Source organism: Podarcis erhardii, assembly GCF_964252035.2.
Source record: "Podarcis erhardii genome assembly, chromosome: 3".
Classification (NCBI taxonomy): Eukaryota; Metazoa; Chordata; class Lepidosauria; order Squamata; family Lacertidae; genus Podarcis; species Podarcis erhardii.
Genome location: NC_138507.1, coordinates 10,929,108 through 10,947,687, shown reverse-complemented (window position 1 = coordinate 10,947,687; position 18,580 = coordinate 10,929,108). Strand labels below are relative to the sequence as shown.

The window sequence follows — 18,580 nt, the reverse complement described above, 5'->3', positions numbered from 1 at the left end:
ATTAAGTTCTTACCCGAGGTACCACTGTAAACCGCAGTGTAAACTACAGTGGTGCCTCAGGATGCGAACGGGATCCATTCTGGAGCCCCGTTCGCATCCTGAATGAAACGTAAGACGTGATTGCGCGTGCGGCGTTTTGCTGCTTCCGCGCACGTGCGTGATGTCATTTTGAGCATCTGCACATACACAAGCGGCAAAACCCAGAAGTAACACGCTCTTGTTACTTCCAGGTTGCCGCGGAGCGCAACCCAAAAGCACTCAACCTGAAGCACATTCAACCCAAGGTATGACTATAATAATAATCCAGCTAAATCTAATATAATAATAAAATAAATCAGCTAAAACCGATAAAATAAAAAATAATAACCCAGCTAAAACCAGGGGGCCAACATGCTCTCCAGTTGAATTTTGAGCTATAAGCTCCAGTTTCACAGCTCAAGTCGCACCATTTGGTCATGCAGGGAGGGCCATTATCTTTAGTACAAAAAGGCATCTATACATTTCAGAGCAAACCATATGAAATGACTATTTATTGTGGAAAGCTACGACATTTACAAAGCAGCAGGCCTATAAACAGGTAGCATAAATGATAACAGGATCATAATAATAGTAATTTATACCCTGCCCATCTGGCTGGGTTTCCCCAGCCACTCTGGGTGGATTCCAACAGAATATTAAAAACACAATAAAACATCAAACATTAAAAACATCCCTAAACAGGTGTGAAATTTTATCCTCAGCTACAGTTATAAAATAGCAAATACACTTAAGAGATGGACAGTTTCCGAGTCTGTTGGTCTCAGGCCGTTTCTGAGTGTCCCTCTAGCAAATCTTTACACGTGGTCTTTTTAAAAATCAAACTTGTTCTGTTCAGCATATTAGCAAGTGCTAATGGTCCATGCAGTCTGGATTTCCCACACGCCAATGTGAAATGTTCTGAGCGGCTTTTCCTGCAGCTCCTCCTTTCATTCTCTGAAACTGAGAAGGCTGAAGGTAACATTCAATGAACCTGAAGGAATCCAGCCCTTTCTCTGGTTGTGTATACACACCATACATTTAAAGCACACACACACCCTCCAATATCCAGGGAGCCATAGTTTATAAGGGGTGCTGGGAATTGTAGCTCTGCTACTACAGTTTCCGGGATTCTTGGCAGGGGAGGAATGTGTTGTAAACACGGTGTGTGTCTGCTCCACATCAAATACCTCCCCTACAATAGTTACTTCCCCACAACCTCACTTTATTTCCCTGCCTCACATTTGAGGGCAATTGCCTTTTTTCATACTGGTTCCAATCACTGTTAAGTTCAAAGAGTAACAGTACAAGTAGAAATCAATTTCATCTATTAAGAACAAGAGCACTGCTAGGTAAGACCAAGAACCCACCTAACATCCTGTTTGCCACAGTGTCAAACCCTGGGAAGCCCACAACCAGAACGTAAGTTATTTTCTTATCTTGTTTCCTCAGCAGCTGGTATTCAAAGACATGGAGGTGGTACACAGTATTTGATCCTGGAGACGGCACACAGCCATAGATGACTAGTAGCCACTTGCAGACTTATCCTCCATAAAATGGTCTAATCCCCTTTAAAACCATCTAACTTGGTGGCTTTTACTACAACTTGTGGGAGAGAATTCTGTAATCGAACAATGTGCTGTGTGAAGAAATACCCACTTTTAGTCTGTCCTGCATCTTCATGGGATGGCTCTAGTATTATTCTCCACATGCCCCTCTTTCATATGCCCCCTAACCTGTTTTCTGAACAAAAAAGCCCCAAAGATTGCAACGTTTCCTTACAGAGGAGTTGCTCCAGCCTCACGATCATTTGGGTTGCCCTTTTCTGCACGTTTTCCAGTTCCACAATATTCTTTTCACAATGCAGAACTGTACACAGTATTCCAAGTGTGCCTGCCCCAAAGATTTGTATAAAATACATGAATGATATTGGGTGTTTCTATTCTATTTGCCTTCCTGCTGTTGCACACTTTTCATTGAGTTTATCCACCAGTATCTTATTTCTGGTCAGTCAACACCAGATCACACCCCATAAGTGCAATATGAAGTGTTTTGCCTCAGTGTGCATCACCCTATACTTACATGCACTAAACTGCTTTTGTTATTTTAATATTTTGTTTTACCAGTTTGGAGGGGCCTTATTGGCCTTGTCTTAGCCTCTGCGACTCCCGGCTTTAACCACCTGCATTAAGCATAGCTCTTTCCCATCTTTGCCCATGCCATTTCTTTAAAAACTGAAATGAGAATAATAAAGAGCACTTCTAGTAGTGCAGAGCTATTCCCCTCAGCGCCAGAACCACGGAGCCTGTCCCCACATAGGTACATTGCAAAGATCTTATGCATCTCTGAGCAGAGACACCCCTCTATTGGAATCGAACAGCCTCCTTGGCAGTATTATAAAAGCAGCCCGAAAAAGGGTCTTGAATTTTTTAAAACTTATGAAGATGCTTCTGTACTGCTGCTGAAGCCAGCTGTGCTAGTTCTGCATATCTCACCATATCTACTCATTATGAGCTCTGAAAGCATCTCTTCTGACTCCTAAATAGCTATTAGCGAAGCCAGCATCCAAGCTACTAAGAAATGACCCATTCACAAGCAATTCCACAACAATGTCTATGCTGCCCAGTGGCTGCCTCTCAGCTCTGAAGATGCTGAACTCTTAGTCTGTCTTCTCTGTAGAACTTGTAGGCAGATGGAGGATGCTCCCCCATAAGGGGCACGAGAGAGATGCAAAATGTTTTACGCCTGCATTTTGCCTTCACTGTACAGAGTTATAAATACGTAAGGGAATGGTCAGGATCTCTGGCATTACTACTACCACATGATATGTGTTCCGCTTTTTTTACACTGGTGCTCTCTGGTTTATAAAGTTTACTTTGGCCGTCGGAGCAAACCAGATTAGAGTCCTCTCCCATACGGATATCAGAAAAAGGCTCTATTTTGGACCAGTTGTGATCCTTTTTGATGGTAAGATCTATTAAGAAAGTCCTCCAGTGAGCATTCCGATCGTGTACCTATAGCAGGGGAAGAAAACAAGACAAAAAATACTGTTGTTATTCAAGTTCTGACCTGATTAGAGCAATCATAAAGACCTTAAACTAACTAGACCAATTTTTAAAAAAACAAAGCAATGTGGACTAAAGGCCCCTCTGGGATTAAAGGCTCTGTCATTAAATTTGCCCCTAGACAGACACCAAAGCAATTTACTACATGGGTGTTCTAAGCTTTTTAAAGATCATGGCAAATATTTTTTATACTCAAAGAATATTAAGCTTGTTTGCCTGCCCATCCCTATTAAAATGAATGGGGCAAACTGAAGAACATACCAGGACATGCCTTCTCAGGGTAGACAGATCTGTGAAGGTCCTTTCACAGGCCCTGCACTTGTAGGGTTTTTCTCCAGTGTGAATACGCTGGTGACGCCTCAGGGCTCCTTGCTGAGTAAAGGTCTTTCCACACTGCTCACAGAAATAAGGAGGAGTCTCTGAGAAAACAAAACAGACCTCACAAATGTTGGGGTGTATTTACAAAATCTTATTTCTCTCTCAACTTTAGACCCATTTTGGGTCTACTTAGTGGCTTGTAAGGTAAACACATACTGGTATCAGAAAACAAAGTACCGTATTTTTCGCTCCATAAGACACACTTTTTTCGTCCTACAAAGTAAGGGGAAATGTCTGTGTGTCTTATAGAGCGAATGCGTGGTCCCTGGAGCCAAATTGCCCAGGGGCAAAAAGCAGATCATGCTTTTTTTTTTTGAAAGAGGGAAGTGGGTGTTAAAACAAAGCTGCTGATTGGCAAGTGATTGGCAGCAAGATATGGGACGCTAGCAACAAAGGAGGCTGCCTGGGAGGGGGGAGGTAAAAGCCCATGGATCCTCAGGATTTTTGCATTGGGTCACCTCAAATTCACCATCAGATCACATAGCATGTCCATGGCTACAGCCTGCACCAAAAAACACACGCATCCACTGTTTTGTGGGGCCGCAATGGCGCAAAAACGTGGTTACAAAGCACAGATCAACATGGATTCTCAAGATTTTTGCATTGGATCACCCCAAATTCACCGTCAAATCACATGTCTGTGGCCACAACATGAACCACAAAAACCATACATCCACTGTTTCATTCAAAATATTTTTTCTTGTTTTCCTCCTCTAAAAACTAGGTGCGTCTTATGGTCAGGTGTGTCTTATGGAGCAAAAATATGGTAAGTTGGAAACAGGAGAGAGACAGACACAGCAGCTGTTAAACAGCAAAGCTGAGAATCGTAACTCTGTAAGGGATTTCCAACTCTCAGCGCTACAGTTCCCAGGATTCACAACCATGACTGGGATAAGAGTGATTTTCATGTAAGGCATGAATGCGACTGATGCCTTGAGGGCACTACTATGGCAGGAGAACAACACAGGGAAAAGCTGGGTTCCTCTTTGTGGTTTTCACTTGATAAGTTATACTTACAGAACTACCCTCTGCTGCTGGAAATAGGCCTCATCCCCCCCCTCCCAATGCTATTTCTGAACACTGCAGGTTCTCATCAGAGTAAACTGTGAATATGTCCATCTTTTGGAAGCAGTGAGAGATCTGTGGAGTGGTGAAGCTGCTTGCCCACGGACTCTACACAACTTGGCTTTCATCAAGGAAAGATATTGCCAAGTAGGGAAAATGGGAAACCCAAGTTTTTTGCGGCTGTCAACGTTTTACAAATACCCAACAAGAATTCAAGGTTCTGAAAGGTGAGCATTCGGGGAAGCTAGAGCACACAGATCTATTTAATTTTCAATGACTCTCAAGGAAATACATTGTCCCCCTTTGCCTGGAATGAAATAAAGCTTGAAATTTAGCCCAGAGCACCCTAGCTCATGTACACATGTAACGATCTCCTGCTTAGAACATAAATTGTACTGAAAGTATTTAACTAACAAAGTATTTCCACATGACCATTCTTGTATCATATTTAAATATGTATTTTTTGCTCTATAAGACTCACTTTTCCCCTCCTAAAAAGTAAGGGGAAATGTGTGTGCATCTTATGGAGCGAATTCAAGCTGCGCAGTTATTCCAGAAGCCAGAACAGCAAGAGGGATTGCTGCTTTCGCTGCGCAGCGATCCCTCTTGCTGTTCTGGCGCCTGAGATTCAGAATATTTTTTTTCTTGTTTTCCTCCTCCAAAAACTAGGTGCGTCTTGTGGTCTGGTGCGTCTTATAGAGCGAAAAATACGGTAGTATTTCCACATGACGATTCTTGCATCATATTTAAATAAATATGCAAGGCACATTGCCAACTGTGGTCTGGGACAGATTCTGGATTCTTACGCTGTACTTGCACAGAATGAACGCTGCATGTGGCAGAGACTTTCATCAACACAATCCATCTCCTCCACCCCCACTGGGAAGGGATTTATTACCTGCATGAACGTTACTGTGTTGGGCTAATGAGGCCCTCAGTCCAAACGTTTTCCCACACACATCACACTTGTATGGCTTGGCTCCCATGTGGCAGCGCTTATGGCATTTCAAGTATTCGTTGGTAGAAAAATGTTTTCCACAGACATCACACTTGAACAGACGCTCTCCTGCAAAGGAAATGAATGGTGGTAGAATTATGTTACTGACCGTTACCTACGCTGATGATCACCCACAGGAGACGTCCAAAGAACGTCCAGGGATGGGGAGCCTCTCCAGATGTTGTTGGACTACAATTCCCATCATCCCTGAGCATTGGCGAGGCCGCCTGGGGATGCCATTTGTTTATTTACTTTTTACCCCACTCTGGGCCCGGGACAGCAGTTGGGTGTCCCAACAACCTTTGAACAGCTACGTATTCAGTGGGACACTAGAAAGACCAGTGTGTGTGTGTGTGTGTGTGTGTGTGTGAGAGAGAGAGAGAGAGAGAGAGAGAGAGAAATAATTTTTATTTGAATTTAGAAGTATAGAATTATAACAATACAAAATACATATCCATATTTAGAGATTTCTCTGAATCTCTGAACTTCCCCTCCATGGGTCCTATTGTCAACCTTTTCAACTGCATATTGTTTAGTAATCCATATTTTATGTCTCTCCATTTTGTCCATAAAATTTGCTACATTTGCTACATTACAACTACCTGACATTTAGAATACATCTGAAGGCAGCCCTGTTCAGGGAAGTTTTTAATGTGTGACATTTTGATGTGTTTTTAATCTTTGTTGGAAGCTGCCCAGAGTGGCTGGGGAAACCCAGACAGATGGGCGGGGTACAAATAAATTATATTATTATTACTATTATTATTATTATTATTATTATTATTGCAATCCTGCTATTTTTTTATCTGCTTACAGTGCTCTACCAGTATAAATTTCCCTCATTCTTTATTAAAGATTTGGTCTTTTTGGTTCCTGAGCTTTCTGGTCAGTTCTGCCATTTCAGCGTACTCCAACAGCTTAGTTTGCCACTCCACTCTGGTAGGGACTTTGTCTTCTTTCCATCTCTGGGCTAGGAGCATCCGTGTGGCCGTCATCGCACAGTGCATAGACACACATTTGCGATCTCCTTCCATTGATGGGCCACACATTCCCCTTCTCTGGTCCAGGAGATCTCTTCTACACTCTCTACCTTCCCAAGAATAGTTGCCTCTCTTTCTGCTTCTGGGGTATATGATCCTTTAAGCCTCTGCTGCAACAGTTACACATCTTTTTCTGTGTGGTCAATGCCACAGAAGCCCTGGGCAGGTGGCCATTTGTGGAGAGTGTAGAAATGTGTGTGCTGTCTTATTCCTGATCACAGTGTAACATGTAGTTCGACCCGATAGAACAGGCAAGAGTAAGTGAATGAGAGGCAGCTTAAGAGTTATGCCTCACAGGAAATCTGGTAACCTCCCTCACCATCATCCTTTTCAACTACTTATCTGTAATTCATGAAAAGTCATAAAATTGTAGAGTTGGAAGGGACCCCCACAGTCATCCAGCGCCAACCTCCAGCAATGCAGGATTGTAATCAGAATAAATCAATATGCACGGATAGGCATTAACCTCTGCCACATGCAAGGACTGGATTTAAACGCTTACCTGTATACCTGAAGGAGCGTCTCCACCCCCATCGTTCAGCCTGGACACTGAGATCCAGCGCCGAGGGCCTTCTGGTGGTTCCCTCATTGCGAGGTTACAGGGAACCAGGCAGAGGGCCTTCTCGGTAGTGGCGCCCACCCTGTGGAACACCCTCCCTTCAGATGTGAAGGAAATAAGCAGCTATCCTATCTTTAAAGCAGTGTTTCCTAACCTTTGGCCTCTAGCTGTTTTTGGACTACAACTCCCATCATCCCTAGCTAGCAAGACCCAGTGGTCAGGGATGATGGGAACTGTAGTCCATAAACAGCTGGAGACCAAAGGTTGGGAAACACTGCTTTAAAGGACATCTGAAGGCAGCCCTGTACAGGGAAGTTTTTAATATTTAATGCTGTACTGTTTTTAACATTTGATTGGGAGCCGCCCACAGTGGCTGGGGAAACTCAGCCAGATGGGTGGGGTATAAGTAATAAATTATTATTATTATTATTATTATTATTATTATTATTATTATTATACCTGTATGTGTCCTCTTGTGGCCAGTAAGCTTGCCTTTATCTACAAAGCAAGCTCCACAATCCTCACAGATGTATGGCTTTTCACCTGTATGGGACCTGCAGTCAAAGAAATATGAAAACGCTGACAAAACATGTGAAGAGTGACATGTCCTGCTTAGTAAATATTACAGATAGTTTGCCAGTATTCCACCCCTTTCCCTCACCTCCCTGCTACCACCCAAGGCAAGCGGCAGAGAACATCTCGGGAAATGACTCCTGCCATAGCCTGGGGACTTGGACTAAATGATCTTCAGGCACTTTCTGGCTATACGATTCTATGGCTACAGCAAAAGAAAGTATCAAAGATAGAGTTGTCAAATAAGAAAAGAAAAAGTCAGATTTCTCATTCCTCTAGAGCAGGCTTAGGCAAACTCCGGCCCTCCAGATGTTTGGGACTACAATTCCCATCACCCCTAGCTAACAGGACCGGTGGTCAGGGATGATGGGAATTGTAGTCCCAAACATCTGGAGGGCTGGAGTTTGCCTAAGCCTGCTCTAGAGGAATGAGAAATCTGACTTTTTCTTTTCTTATTTGACAACTCTATCTAAAAATACCACAAAATGGCATGCGCCAGACAAAATGACAATCAGAAGTTGTAAGTCCAGCAACGCCGGAAGTTCTCCTGATTTAAGACCTCCTGAGAACAAATACAGAAGGGAGACCCAGCTCAAGGAAACAGGTTTTTAAACCTGCCCCCATTGAGGTAGCAGCAGAAATCATGTAACATTACCAGAAATTTCGAAGCACGGAAAGTCAGTGCCCACCTCTGCTCCCATTTAGAGTTGGTCCAAGAGCTGCTTTGTATATTTGTGTGTTTAAGCGGTGTGTCACCTTTTTAAAAAATGCTAGAACTATTTAGTTCTAGTTGTATTACAACTACTACTGAAGGTTGCCAGCTACACACTCTTCCACCCGCCCCACCTACACTCATTGGAACATTTACTGTTTGTTAATGTAGTGGTACCTCAGGTTAAGTACTTAATTCATTCCGGAGGTCCGTACTTAACCTGAAACTGTTCTTAACCTGAAGCACCACTTTAGCTAATGGGGCCTCCTGCTGCTGCCGCGCCGCCGGAGCCCGATTTCTGTTCTCATCCTGAAGTGAAGTTCTTAACCTGAAGCACTATTTCTGGGTTAGAAGAGTCTGTAACCTGAAGTGTATGTAACCTGAAGTGTATGTAACCTGAGGTACCACTGTACGCATGGCCAATATGAGTTAGAAGTAAGTACCCAATTCTGATGCATGCAGAATTTGCAAAATTAAAGATAGAAGATAGAAAAGACAGACACAGAGAGAGAGAGAGAGAGAAAAACAGGCTTACCTGGTGTGAATCTTGAGCTGGGATGGCTGAGCAAATCTTGAACAACAAATGCTGCACTGGTACGGCTTCTCGCCTGTGTGGGTCCTCATGTGAAACACTAGCGCCGTTCTTGAGCTCAAGATCTTCCCACAGACAGAGCAAAGGGGACGCTTCACTCTTCCTTCGTGCTTCCGCATATAGTGGGTCCTCACATCCCTTTTCCTTTTAAAAGTGGCGTTGCAGAGGGTGCAGGAAAACTGCCTGTCGTCCGTGTGGACGCTCGCCCTGTGCTCCTTCCAGCTGTTGTAGCTCGCGAAGGACTTGTTACAGACGTCACACTGATAAATTTTACCAGGCACAGAATGGTGGACGTTTTTGCAGTGGTCAGTGTATTTCTTCCTCGAGACGAACTTCTCTGCACATTTGGTACATGTTATAACATAGGCCGATTTTTTGGCGCCCTCATTTTTGCTCACAACGCCCCTCGCTTTGCAACCGGCGTCCGATTTGCTTTCTTCAGCGTTTTGATCATTTGAATTCTCATCGATGTCTTCGGAAGAGACTGCCTCATTCTCTTCCCTGCCCCTGCCTTCTGTTTCACAGTCCCTTTCTCCTTTTACACAGTCCTCTGCAACCAAAGTCCTGCGTCCATCTGGTTCTTCTCTTTGAATATCAGCATCACCACATTGCTCTCGACTTTCCTCTTTCCTCTCAGACTCTGCTTCCAAAGGAGGAGGATTCCTGGATTCTCCCTCAAGCTCCCGAGTTTTTTCATCCACAGGTTCTCTTTGCAAGTCGCTGTTTGGTACCTTCAGACATGTTTTGCTATTCATGTCAACTTTGCTATCTATAACAACTGCTTTTTTTGTTGGCGGGGCTATCATCCAGTAATCTGGACTGAGTTTCCTGTCTTGTCCTGATTCATGTATTTTTCTGTTGGAGGAAAAAAAAGTAATGCCACCTGTAAATTAGATACAATTTTCTGCAGGCTATACTAGACACACAAATAATCCATATATTCATACAAGGGCAAATTCGATTGAAAAGCATCTAAGACCACAATCCTAACCTCCTTTCTATGGGGTAAGCCCCAATTACCTAAGTAGGACATACTTCTAAGTCAAAATGCATAGGATATTGCTGCCTCCATCACTAGGTGCTATTCTAAGATTTTTTTTTCCCAGCAGGCATTTCCAGGTATGATATTTAATTACTGTTTGCTATGCAGGTGGCACTGTGGGTTAAACCACAGAGCCTAGGACTTGCCGATCAGAAGGTTGGTGGTTTGAATCCCTGTGACGGGGTGAGCTCCCATTGCTCGGTCCCTGCTCCTGCCAACCTAGCAGTTCAAAAGCACATCAAAGTGCAAGTAGATAAATAGGAACCGCTCCGGCGGGAAGGTAAACGGCATTTCCGTGCGCTGCTCTGGTTCGCCAGAAGCAGCTTAGTCATGCTGGCCACATGACCCGGAAGCTGTACGCCGGCTCCCTTGGCCTATAGAGCGAGATGAGCGCCGCAACCCCAGAGTCAGCCACGACTGGACCTAATGATCAGGGGTCCCTTTACCATCTTAACTTTGTTTTCGTTTTAAAAACTGGTAAGTTTTGATGTATTGGTTGGACCTGTCTGCTGCATTGGATAGGTTTCTTTTTCTAGAAAGGTGGGATAGAAAAGCTTAGTAAAATAAAATGGAAATTGACAAATACACATCATGAAGACAAAGTTAAACGCAGAGCCTGCAATTCTAGAATACATTCCTGGGAGTAAATTCAGTTGATCTTAGTGGGGTTTGCTTCTGAGTAAGAGATGCAATGGACTGTGATGTAAAGCATCATTTCATAATCTTGTTCTGAGCAGCAGCAGCCAAGTATAAAGTCTGACAATAATAATCACCCCTAGCAACGCACAGGGCATAAAAACTCCAAGGCAGTTTGTATGAGCTGGCTGACAAGGAGAGCAAACTGAGCAGCACAGCACCTTTGTTTCTCTGACTGTGGCTGTTTGGTTTGCTGAGCCACACGTTGTCCAGGCTATAAAAGGAAGAAAGAAAAGTTTATTGTGCTGCCTGTAAGCTTCACAGACTGGCTGTGGAAGCCATGCAGCAAATACTTTTACACTGATAGAACTGTCTAAATGTAACTTTGAATATGCTTGTATAATAGCACTGCAATAACAAGAAGAATGCGGGTGGCGCTGTGGTATAAACCACTGAGCCTTGGGCTGGCCAATCGGAAGGTTGGCAGTTCTAATCCCCGCAAGGGGGTGAGCTCCCGTTGCTCAGTTCCAGCTCCTGGCAACCTAGCAGTTCGAAAGCACGTCAAAGTGCAAGTAGATAAATAGGTACCACTCCGGCAGGAAGGTAAACGGCGCTTCCATGCACTGCTCTGGTTTTGCCAGATGCGGCTTAGTCATGCTGGCCACATGACCCTGAAAAACTGTCTGCAGACAAACGTCGGCTCGCTCAGCCAGTAAAGCGAGATGAGCACTGTAACCCCAGAGTCATTCGCAACTGGACTTAACTGTCAGGGGTCCTTTACCTTTTTTTAAGAAAAAGAAGAAGAGTTTGGACTTGATACCCTGCCTTTCACTCCCCTTAAGGAGTCCCAAAGTGGCTAACAATCTCCTTTCCCTTCCTCCCCACAACAAACACTCTGTGAGGTGAGTGGGGCTGAGAGACTTCAGAGAAGTGTGACTGGCCCAAGGTCACCCAGCAGGTGCATGTGGAGGAGCGGGGAAGCAAACCCGGTTCACCAGATTACAAGTCCACCGCTCTTAACCATTGCACCACACTGGCTCTAAAGCAAATCCTATAGCAAATCCTCTAAAGCTGGCAGACTTCTATTCGCTTCTGGATAAAATTTCTAACAGCAAAGAGATGAAGACGGAAAACTATCTCCCAATATTCTGAAATGAACAAAGACTTTACCTTACATGAGTAGTGAAGGCAGATCTCTGAGCAAAACTTGCCGTGCAGCCTCCGCACTTATAAGGCTTCTCTCCCGTATGTGTTCGAATGTGAACCGTCAAGCCACATTTAGAGCTGATCACCTTGTCACAGTAGGGACACCTCTGAGGATTCTTTTTCTTCTCATGCACTCTCCGCATATGATGGCTGATGTCTTTCTGGCACTTAAACCTTTTGCCGCATAACAAGCAGGGGAACTGCTTTTCATCGTTGTGAACGGTGAGCCTATGTTGCCTTAGGTCCTGGCAACTGGGAAAGAGTTGGCCACACATATCGCAGCTATACTGAGCCACCAGATCTGCGTCATGTTCTTGTTCCATGTGCGACCAGTACTGCTTGGCAAAATGGAAGGAATGGCAACACTTGTCACATGTGTATGTTTGGGGCGATACATTGCGCGGCGATTTCCTGAGTTTGGTTTCGCTAAGATTCAAGGCGTTTTCACCCTCCTCCTGGCCGGGTAGTATCTTGCTTGTAACAATGCAGGCTTCCTTGGAGTCCACCAGATTTAGTGACAGGTGGCTGGCCTTATTTCCCGGCGGGCTGACATTCTTCATAGTATGAGCGCCGTGCATGTCTATTTCATTACATCCAGTTGACGCTGCTGTGCTGTCTTTGGGTCCCTCAAACACAACACCATATTTGTCAGAACGGCCAGGTTTACCTTCACTACCATCATAGACGGCAGTCAGTTTTGTGTGCTTCTTTCGGTCCCAAAGCTGTCTCTTCATGGGCGCTGCCAAAATTCGGGACGAAGCACTCTGTTCCTTGTTTTCTACTTGTTTTGTTTTACTGCAGACAGACCTACCGCCTTCATGTCTTTCTGAATGAACACCCAGATCCAAATCTTCTCCTGCAGCCTTCATTTCTTCAAAAACATCAAGCAGATCTTGGCATTCAAGTCTTTCGGCTACCTCCTTTATTCGGTGCAGTTTGTCCTCTTCAATTTCTACTTCTGTTGTGTAGGCAAACTTTAGGAAGCAGACAAATTCTTCAGTGTGAACACCCTGGAGAGTCACCCGACAATCTCTGGCTTTCAGCATCTCATCGGTGAGGAACAGGCTTCTAAAATAATTGCTGGAAGCAGCCAATACAACTTTGTGAACGAAAAACTCCTCCTGGATGCCAAACTGGTCTGTGTATATTATTGCGTCACAGAAGTGGCCAAACTGATAGAGAGAATGTAAGGTTCTCAGTAGGCTGGAAGCAGCCGTGTTGGATTTCATTAAAATTTTCTTTTTCTCCATCCTATCAAAAGGAAGTGCGTCAAAGAATGGTGATACATTGGCTTGTATAAATCCCCCACTTTCAAAATAAATAATGAATAAATTCACTTTCTCTGTCAATTCACAGTTAACACAGAATGTCACACATTAATAACTGAAGATGAAGTTTATGGAATTCAAAGGACTGTATGACCAGTCCTCCCTCTGTAGAGGGAGACAGACTAACAGTGCAATCCTATCATGCCAACTCAGAAGGAAGTCTCATTGAGTTTAATAGAACTTACTTCCTGGTAAATAAACACAAGGAGGGCAGCCTAAGAAAACGGAATAAAGTGTGGAATAAACTTGCACTATTGAGCCTAGTTTCATATTCCAGCTTAGTAGGGAGCCTTGGTGGAAATTTATTATATTCCAGGCTCTACTCTCTACTTGCTGCCTTGTGCAAAACTGAGAAGACACCTACCCACGATGAAAAACAGGCACACTTAGACACTTTCATGCAATTCTGGAAAATTTGCATTGAAAACATCACCCTATGAGGGAAAACCGAAATGTTTGAAGGAAGAGAGGTGTAGGGAAGCAGAGAGAAAGAGAGAGAAAAATGTTCTCTGCTAAAACTAGGATTTGGGAGTCATCCAGTGAAACTGACAGGCAGAAGATTCAGCCCAAACAAAACAAATTACTTCTTAGCACCAAACACTTATTTATGTCCTAAGATTTATACACCGCTTGATTGTTGTTGTTGTTTTAAATCCCTCAAAGCGGTTTACAAAAGATAGCACAGTAAAATCAAGGGGAGGGGGGAATTACAACCCTTACTTCAAAACATGCAAAAGTAAAAATACAAAAAAGCAGATTAAAATTTTCTAAGCATCTGGGGAGACTTGTCTAAATAGGAGTGGGTTTTGTTTTTAGCAGGTTGCAAAAAGAGCACAGCGAAGGCCCCTGCATGATCTCAACAGGCAAGGGAGTGACAGGCGCCGCTGCATTAAGCGACTGGGCTCTTAGTGCAACTTCAAACTGTTAGAATCACAGAACTGTAGAAGGGACCCAAGGGTCATCTAGACCAACCCCCTGCCGTGCAGGAATCTTTTGCCCAACGTGCCAACCTCGAACCCACGACCCTGAGATTAAGAAAGATCATGCTCTACCGACTGAACTAGCCCAGGTCTGAGTTCGTTGCCGAAACCTGGTACCTTGGATGGGCATCAAAACTGCAAGGACGTATCCCCCCCCCTGTGCGCCCCCCCAAGCAACATGCAGTGAGCTCTACCAGTGGAACCTCCACTTCCAGGGGCAGAATACCTTTTGAATTATGACAGGCAAGCGCTGCTGCCTTTCCCGGGGCGGAGAGAAGGAAGCGGAGCTGAAACTAAGCGGACCTTTCTTTTCCTTTTTGCAGCATCCCTCAAAGCGGGGAAGGAAAACGCTCCGCGTGACCCTCGGCGGCCACCGTAGCAAGGCAAGGAAGGGCAGGAACTGCAAAGACAGCGCACGCCCCACCCGACATATTTCTCGCGGGGAAAGTGACGCCGCCGGAGCCATTTTTGGTGCTGGCAGCAGCCTTTTCCGCCCACGCTGCCGCGGAAGGGAAGTAATTGGAGGAGAAACGTCACGTGGGGAGAGTTTCTTTGATGGGGTTTGGGGGGAATGCAGCCTGGGCTACGGAGAAGTTGGTTAGAAACATCTATTTATTTTTTATATATAATTTTATTCAGTTTTCTGTTTTACAATTCAGGGTATTCATTTAAAAAACCTTAAAATGCCAGTGACTTCCCTTCTCTTTCCATGGTTCATTTTGCATAACATAAAAAGTTGCATATTTTACATAAACTAAAACCATTCAGTATTCCATCATTACTTCCATCAAAACTTTATGGACCATAAAGAAGGCTGATCGCCGAAGAATTGATGCTTTTGAATTCTGGTGCTGGAGGAGACTCTTGAGAGTCCCATGGACTGCAAGAAGATCAAACCTATCCATTCTTAAGGAAATCAGCCCTGAGTGCTCACTGGAAGGACAGATCCTGAAGCTGAGGCTCCAATACTTTGGCCACCTCATGAGAAGAGAAGACTCCCTAGAAAAGACCCTGATGTTGGGAAAGATGGAGGGCACAAGGAGAAGGGGACGACAGAGGATGAGATGGTTGGACAGTGTTCTCAAAGCTACCAGCATGAGTTTGACCAAACTGCGGGAGGCAGAGGAAGACAGGAGTGCCTGGCGTGCTCTGGTACATGGGGTCATGAAGAGTCGGACACAACTAAACGACTAAACAACAACAAAACCATTCAGTATTCCATTATTCCTTCCATCAAAACTTATTTACACTGTTGAATTTATCTTAACACTTCCAGCGTTTTCAAGTGTTCCCCCCCGTATATTCAATAAACATTTTCCAATCTTCTTTAAACATATGTTCTTCTTGTTCTTTTATTCTATATGTTAGGTCTGCAAGCTGCACAAATTCTATGGGCCGCAGTAGCGGCGTACATAAATAAACTTTTTTGACACCTGGGAAATACCGCAGTTATAAACATTTAAATATATATGTGTCTGTGTGTGTTGCTATCGTTGCTGGAGCAAACCGTTGCACAATTAAGTGTGGGAAAAAAGTAAAATGCTAAATTAAAGGTAAAGGGACCCCTGACCATTAGGTCCAGTCGTGACTCATCTCGCTTTATTGGCCGAGGGAGCCGGTGTACAGTTTCCGGGTCATGTGGCCAGCATGACTAAGCCGCTTCTGAAGAACCAGAGCAGCGCACCGAAACGCCGTTTACCTTCCCGCTGGAGCGGTACCTATTTATCTACTTGCACTTTGATGTGCTTTCGAACTGCTAGGTTGGCAGGAGCTGGGACCGAGCAATGGGAGCTCACCCCGCCGCAGGGATTCAAACTGCCGACCTTCTGATTGGCAAGTCCTAGGCTCTGTGATTTAACCCACAGTGCTACCCGTCAAAACCCATGGATACCAAAGGGTTGCCACCTTTGGCCAGATAAAATAAGGCACAAGTCAGGGAGGAATGGGGAGTGGCCTAAAAATCGCTTTACCTGGCGCAGAGTGAAACGACTTCGAAGCAATCCATTCCGATGGGTCGTTTCCAATGCTCACAGAGCAGACCCAATGCAATTTATGGGTTAGCAAGGCACATTCATTTCAATGGCTCACATCCTCCTCGCCTGCTAAGATGCTGTCTGTCGGAAGAATGGTAAATGTAGAAACCCAGCCAAAGAGAGAAAGAAAGAAAGAGGTGGAAGTGATCCGTGCTTGGCACATATCCATTACTTGAATGCAATAGCATGCGTTCCCGTTTCCTAAAGGATGTTGTCATTTGTCAAAATTCCTGGAGCAAAAAAGCAATGATGGAGAGTAGGAATGAGGAATTATGGAAGACTAAGGGAACAGGACGTGGGTGGCGCTGTAGGTTAAACCACAGAGCCTAGGACTTGCCGATCAGAAGGTCGGCGGTTCAAATCCCTGCAACGGGGTGAGCTCCCGTTGCTCAGTCCCTGCTCCTGCCAACCTAGCAGTTCGAAAGCCTGTCAAAGTGCAAGTAGATAAATAGGTACCGCTCTGGTGGGAAGGTAAACGGCGTTTCCGTGTGCTGCTCTGGTTCGCCAGAAGCGGCTTAGTCATGCTGGTCACATGACCCGGAAGCTGTGCGCCGGCTCCCTCGGCCAATAAAGCGAGATGAGCGCCGCAACCCCAGAGTCGGCTACGACTGGACCTAATGGTCAGGGGTCCCTTTACCTTTAAGGGAACAGGAGCAGCGAAGATTGAGTGCACACTGCTACTATTAATTCCCAGCTGCCCTGTCGTCTGAAAGCAAGTGTGTCTTTTATATTTCATCAGCCTTTGTAAATTGTACCTAACCTTATTTTAAAAACTCTTGTCATAGGGAAAAGAGAGATCAAATAGCTGCTTTTGCACACCCGCCCAAGGGCAGGAGTTTCTCCCCTCCCCATGCACGGTGGTCCGAATCCTGATTAGAAGGCTAGAGAACCAGCAGCTGCTATTTACTTACTTGGACGCCGTGCTCCCCCCCCTTTTCCAGGGGGTACTTGTTATGTACTGAAGTTCTCACCCTGGGCCAGCAGGGGGATACTGTAGATAGTTTTCACTCAGGTCCACATATGCAAATAAGGAATTGAAAGTGACGTTCAGTGATTGGATAGTTACAGAAAGTTGTTACTGTTGCTTTTGTAGTGGAGCTCTATACAGTGGTACCTCGGGTTAAGTACTTAATTCGTTCCGGAGGTCTGTTCTTAACCTGAAACTGTTCTTAACCTGAGGTACCACTTTAGCTAATGGGGCCTCCCGCTGCCGCTGCGCCGCTGGAGCACGATTTCTGTTCTCATCCTGAAGCAAAGTTCTTAACCTGAAGCACTATTTCTGCGTTAGCAGAGTCTGTCACCTGAAGCATATGTAACCTGAAGCGTATGTAACCCGAGGTACCACTGTATAAGCAGGCTGGCTGAACCCTTCAGCCCAGTTCTGTTCTGGCCTGTGAATAAACAAGAGCTGTTTGAAGAATCACTGTGTCGTCTGATATGTTTGTTGTTAAAAAGTGTGGCAGTTACTGTAACAACTTCATGGTGAGTACCGGCACCTGTTTTTTTAAGGGAAAAAAAGCACTGTTTTGGAAGCATTTATAAACCATGTGGCACTTTTACAATCCACTGCAAATTTACAGTGAAAAGAGAGAGAGAAAAATATACACACAATGTTAAATGGCCTGTTGAACTTCTCAGGCAGCCGTGGCGTGAAAAGCGTTGCACGTTGGAATCTTCTTTTCTCTCCCACCTCATAATTAGTGAGCTCCTCCTCCTGGAGTCTGTAGCGAACCAGGAAATGGTATGATATTTGTGTGATTTGGGGTTCAAATAACTATGGGAGATACATGATTGCAAGGCGACCCCATCTGGATCAGACCAAAGGCCTGTCTAGGCTAGCATCTCTTGCACCCACCATGACCGGGTACTTATGGGAAGAGGATAAGTAGAACATCAGGAAAACAGCCCTTTCCTACTAGTGTTCCTTGGTGACTTATTCAGAAACACGCTGCTTTTGATCCTGAAGCCATTAGACGCTGAAGGCTATTGAATTACCTCCATGGATGACTCCAATCTCCTTTTAAAGCTGACTAAGATGGCGGCCTGTTGTTACATCTTGCAGTAGCAAATCCCATCATTTAGCTATGTGCTGTGTGAAGGCGCCCTTTAAAGGTTGCTTTAAAGTAGGGATGGGGAACCTCAGGCCTGGGGTCTGAATGCGACCCTCCAAGCCTCTCTCTCTGGTCCTAAGGATCTTCCTTAGGTCACACTACAATCCTCACCAGGTGCCCTCTGCATCCTTGAATGCTTTTGCCTTCTTTGATTTCTGCTTGCTTGGATGGGGGGGGGGGACGCAGGTGGCGCTGTGGTCTAAACCACAGAGCCTAGGACTTGCCGATCAGAAGGTTGGCGGTTCAAA

The 18,580-nt window shown here is 44.8% G+C and overlaps 1 protein-coding gene across 1 annotated transcript; it reads right to left on the bottom strand.

Annotated features, from left to right (window-relative positions):
- Nucleotides 1-500: 500 nt before the first annotated feature.
- On the bottom strand, nt 501-14,605 carry LOC309338334 (uncharacterized protein). Its single transcript, XM_081855486.1, has 7 exons — nt 14,415-14,605; nt 11,845-13,131; nt 8,940-9,851; nt 7,579-7,673; nt 5,422-5,589; nt 3,342-3,499; nt 501-3,029 (listed from the first exon to the last, which is right to left on the bottom strand). The coding sequence occupies exons 2-7, from the start codon at nt 13,128-13,130 to the stop codon at nt 2,787-2,789; spliced, it is 2,862 nt and encodes a 953-aa protein (XP_081711612.1). The 5' UTR covers nt 13,131; nt 14,415-14,605; the 3' UTR covers nt 501-2,786.
- Nucleotides 14,606-18,580: the final 3,975 nt, after the last annotated feature.

Coding starts and splice junctions, on each gene's coding strand:
- LOC309338334 (XM_081855486.1), bottom strand. CDS start 13,130: ATGGAGAAAAAGAAAATTTTAATGAAATCCAACACGGCTGCTTCCAGC. Junction 7,674..8,939: donor CAGCTCAAGATTCACACCAG/GTAAGCCTGTTT, acceptor CTTTGACTGCAG/GTCCCATACAGGTGAAAAGC. Junction 3,500..5,421: donor ACACAGTAACGTTCATGCAG/GTAATAAATCCC, acceptor TTGTTTTCTCAG/AGACTCCTCCTTATTTCTGT.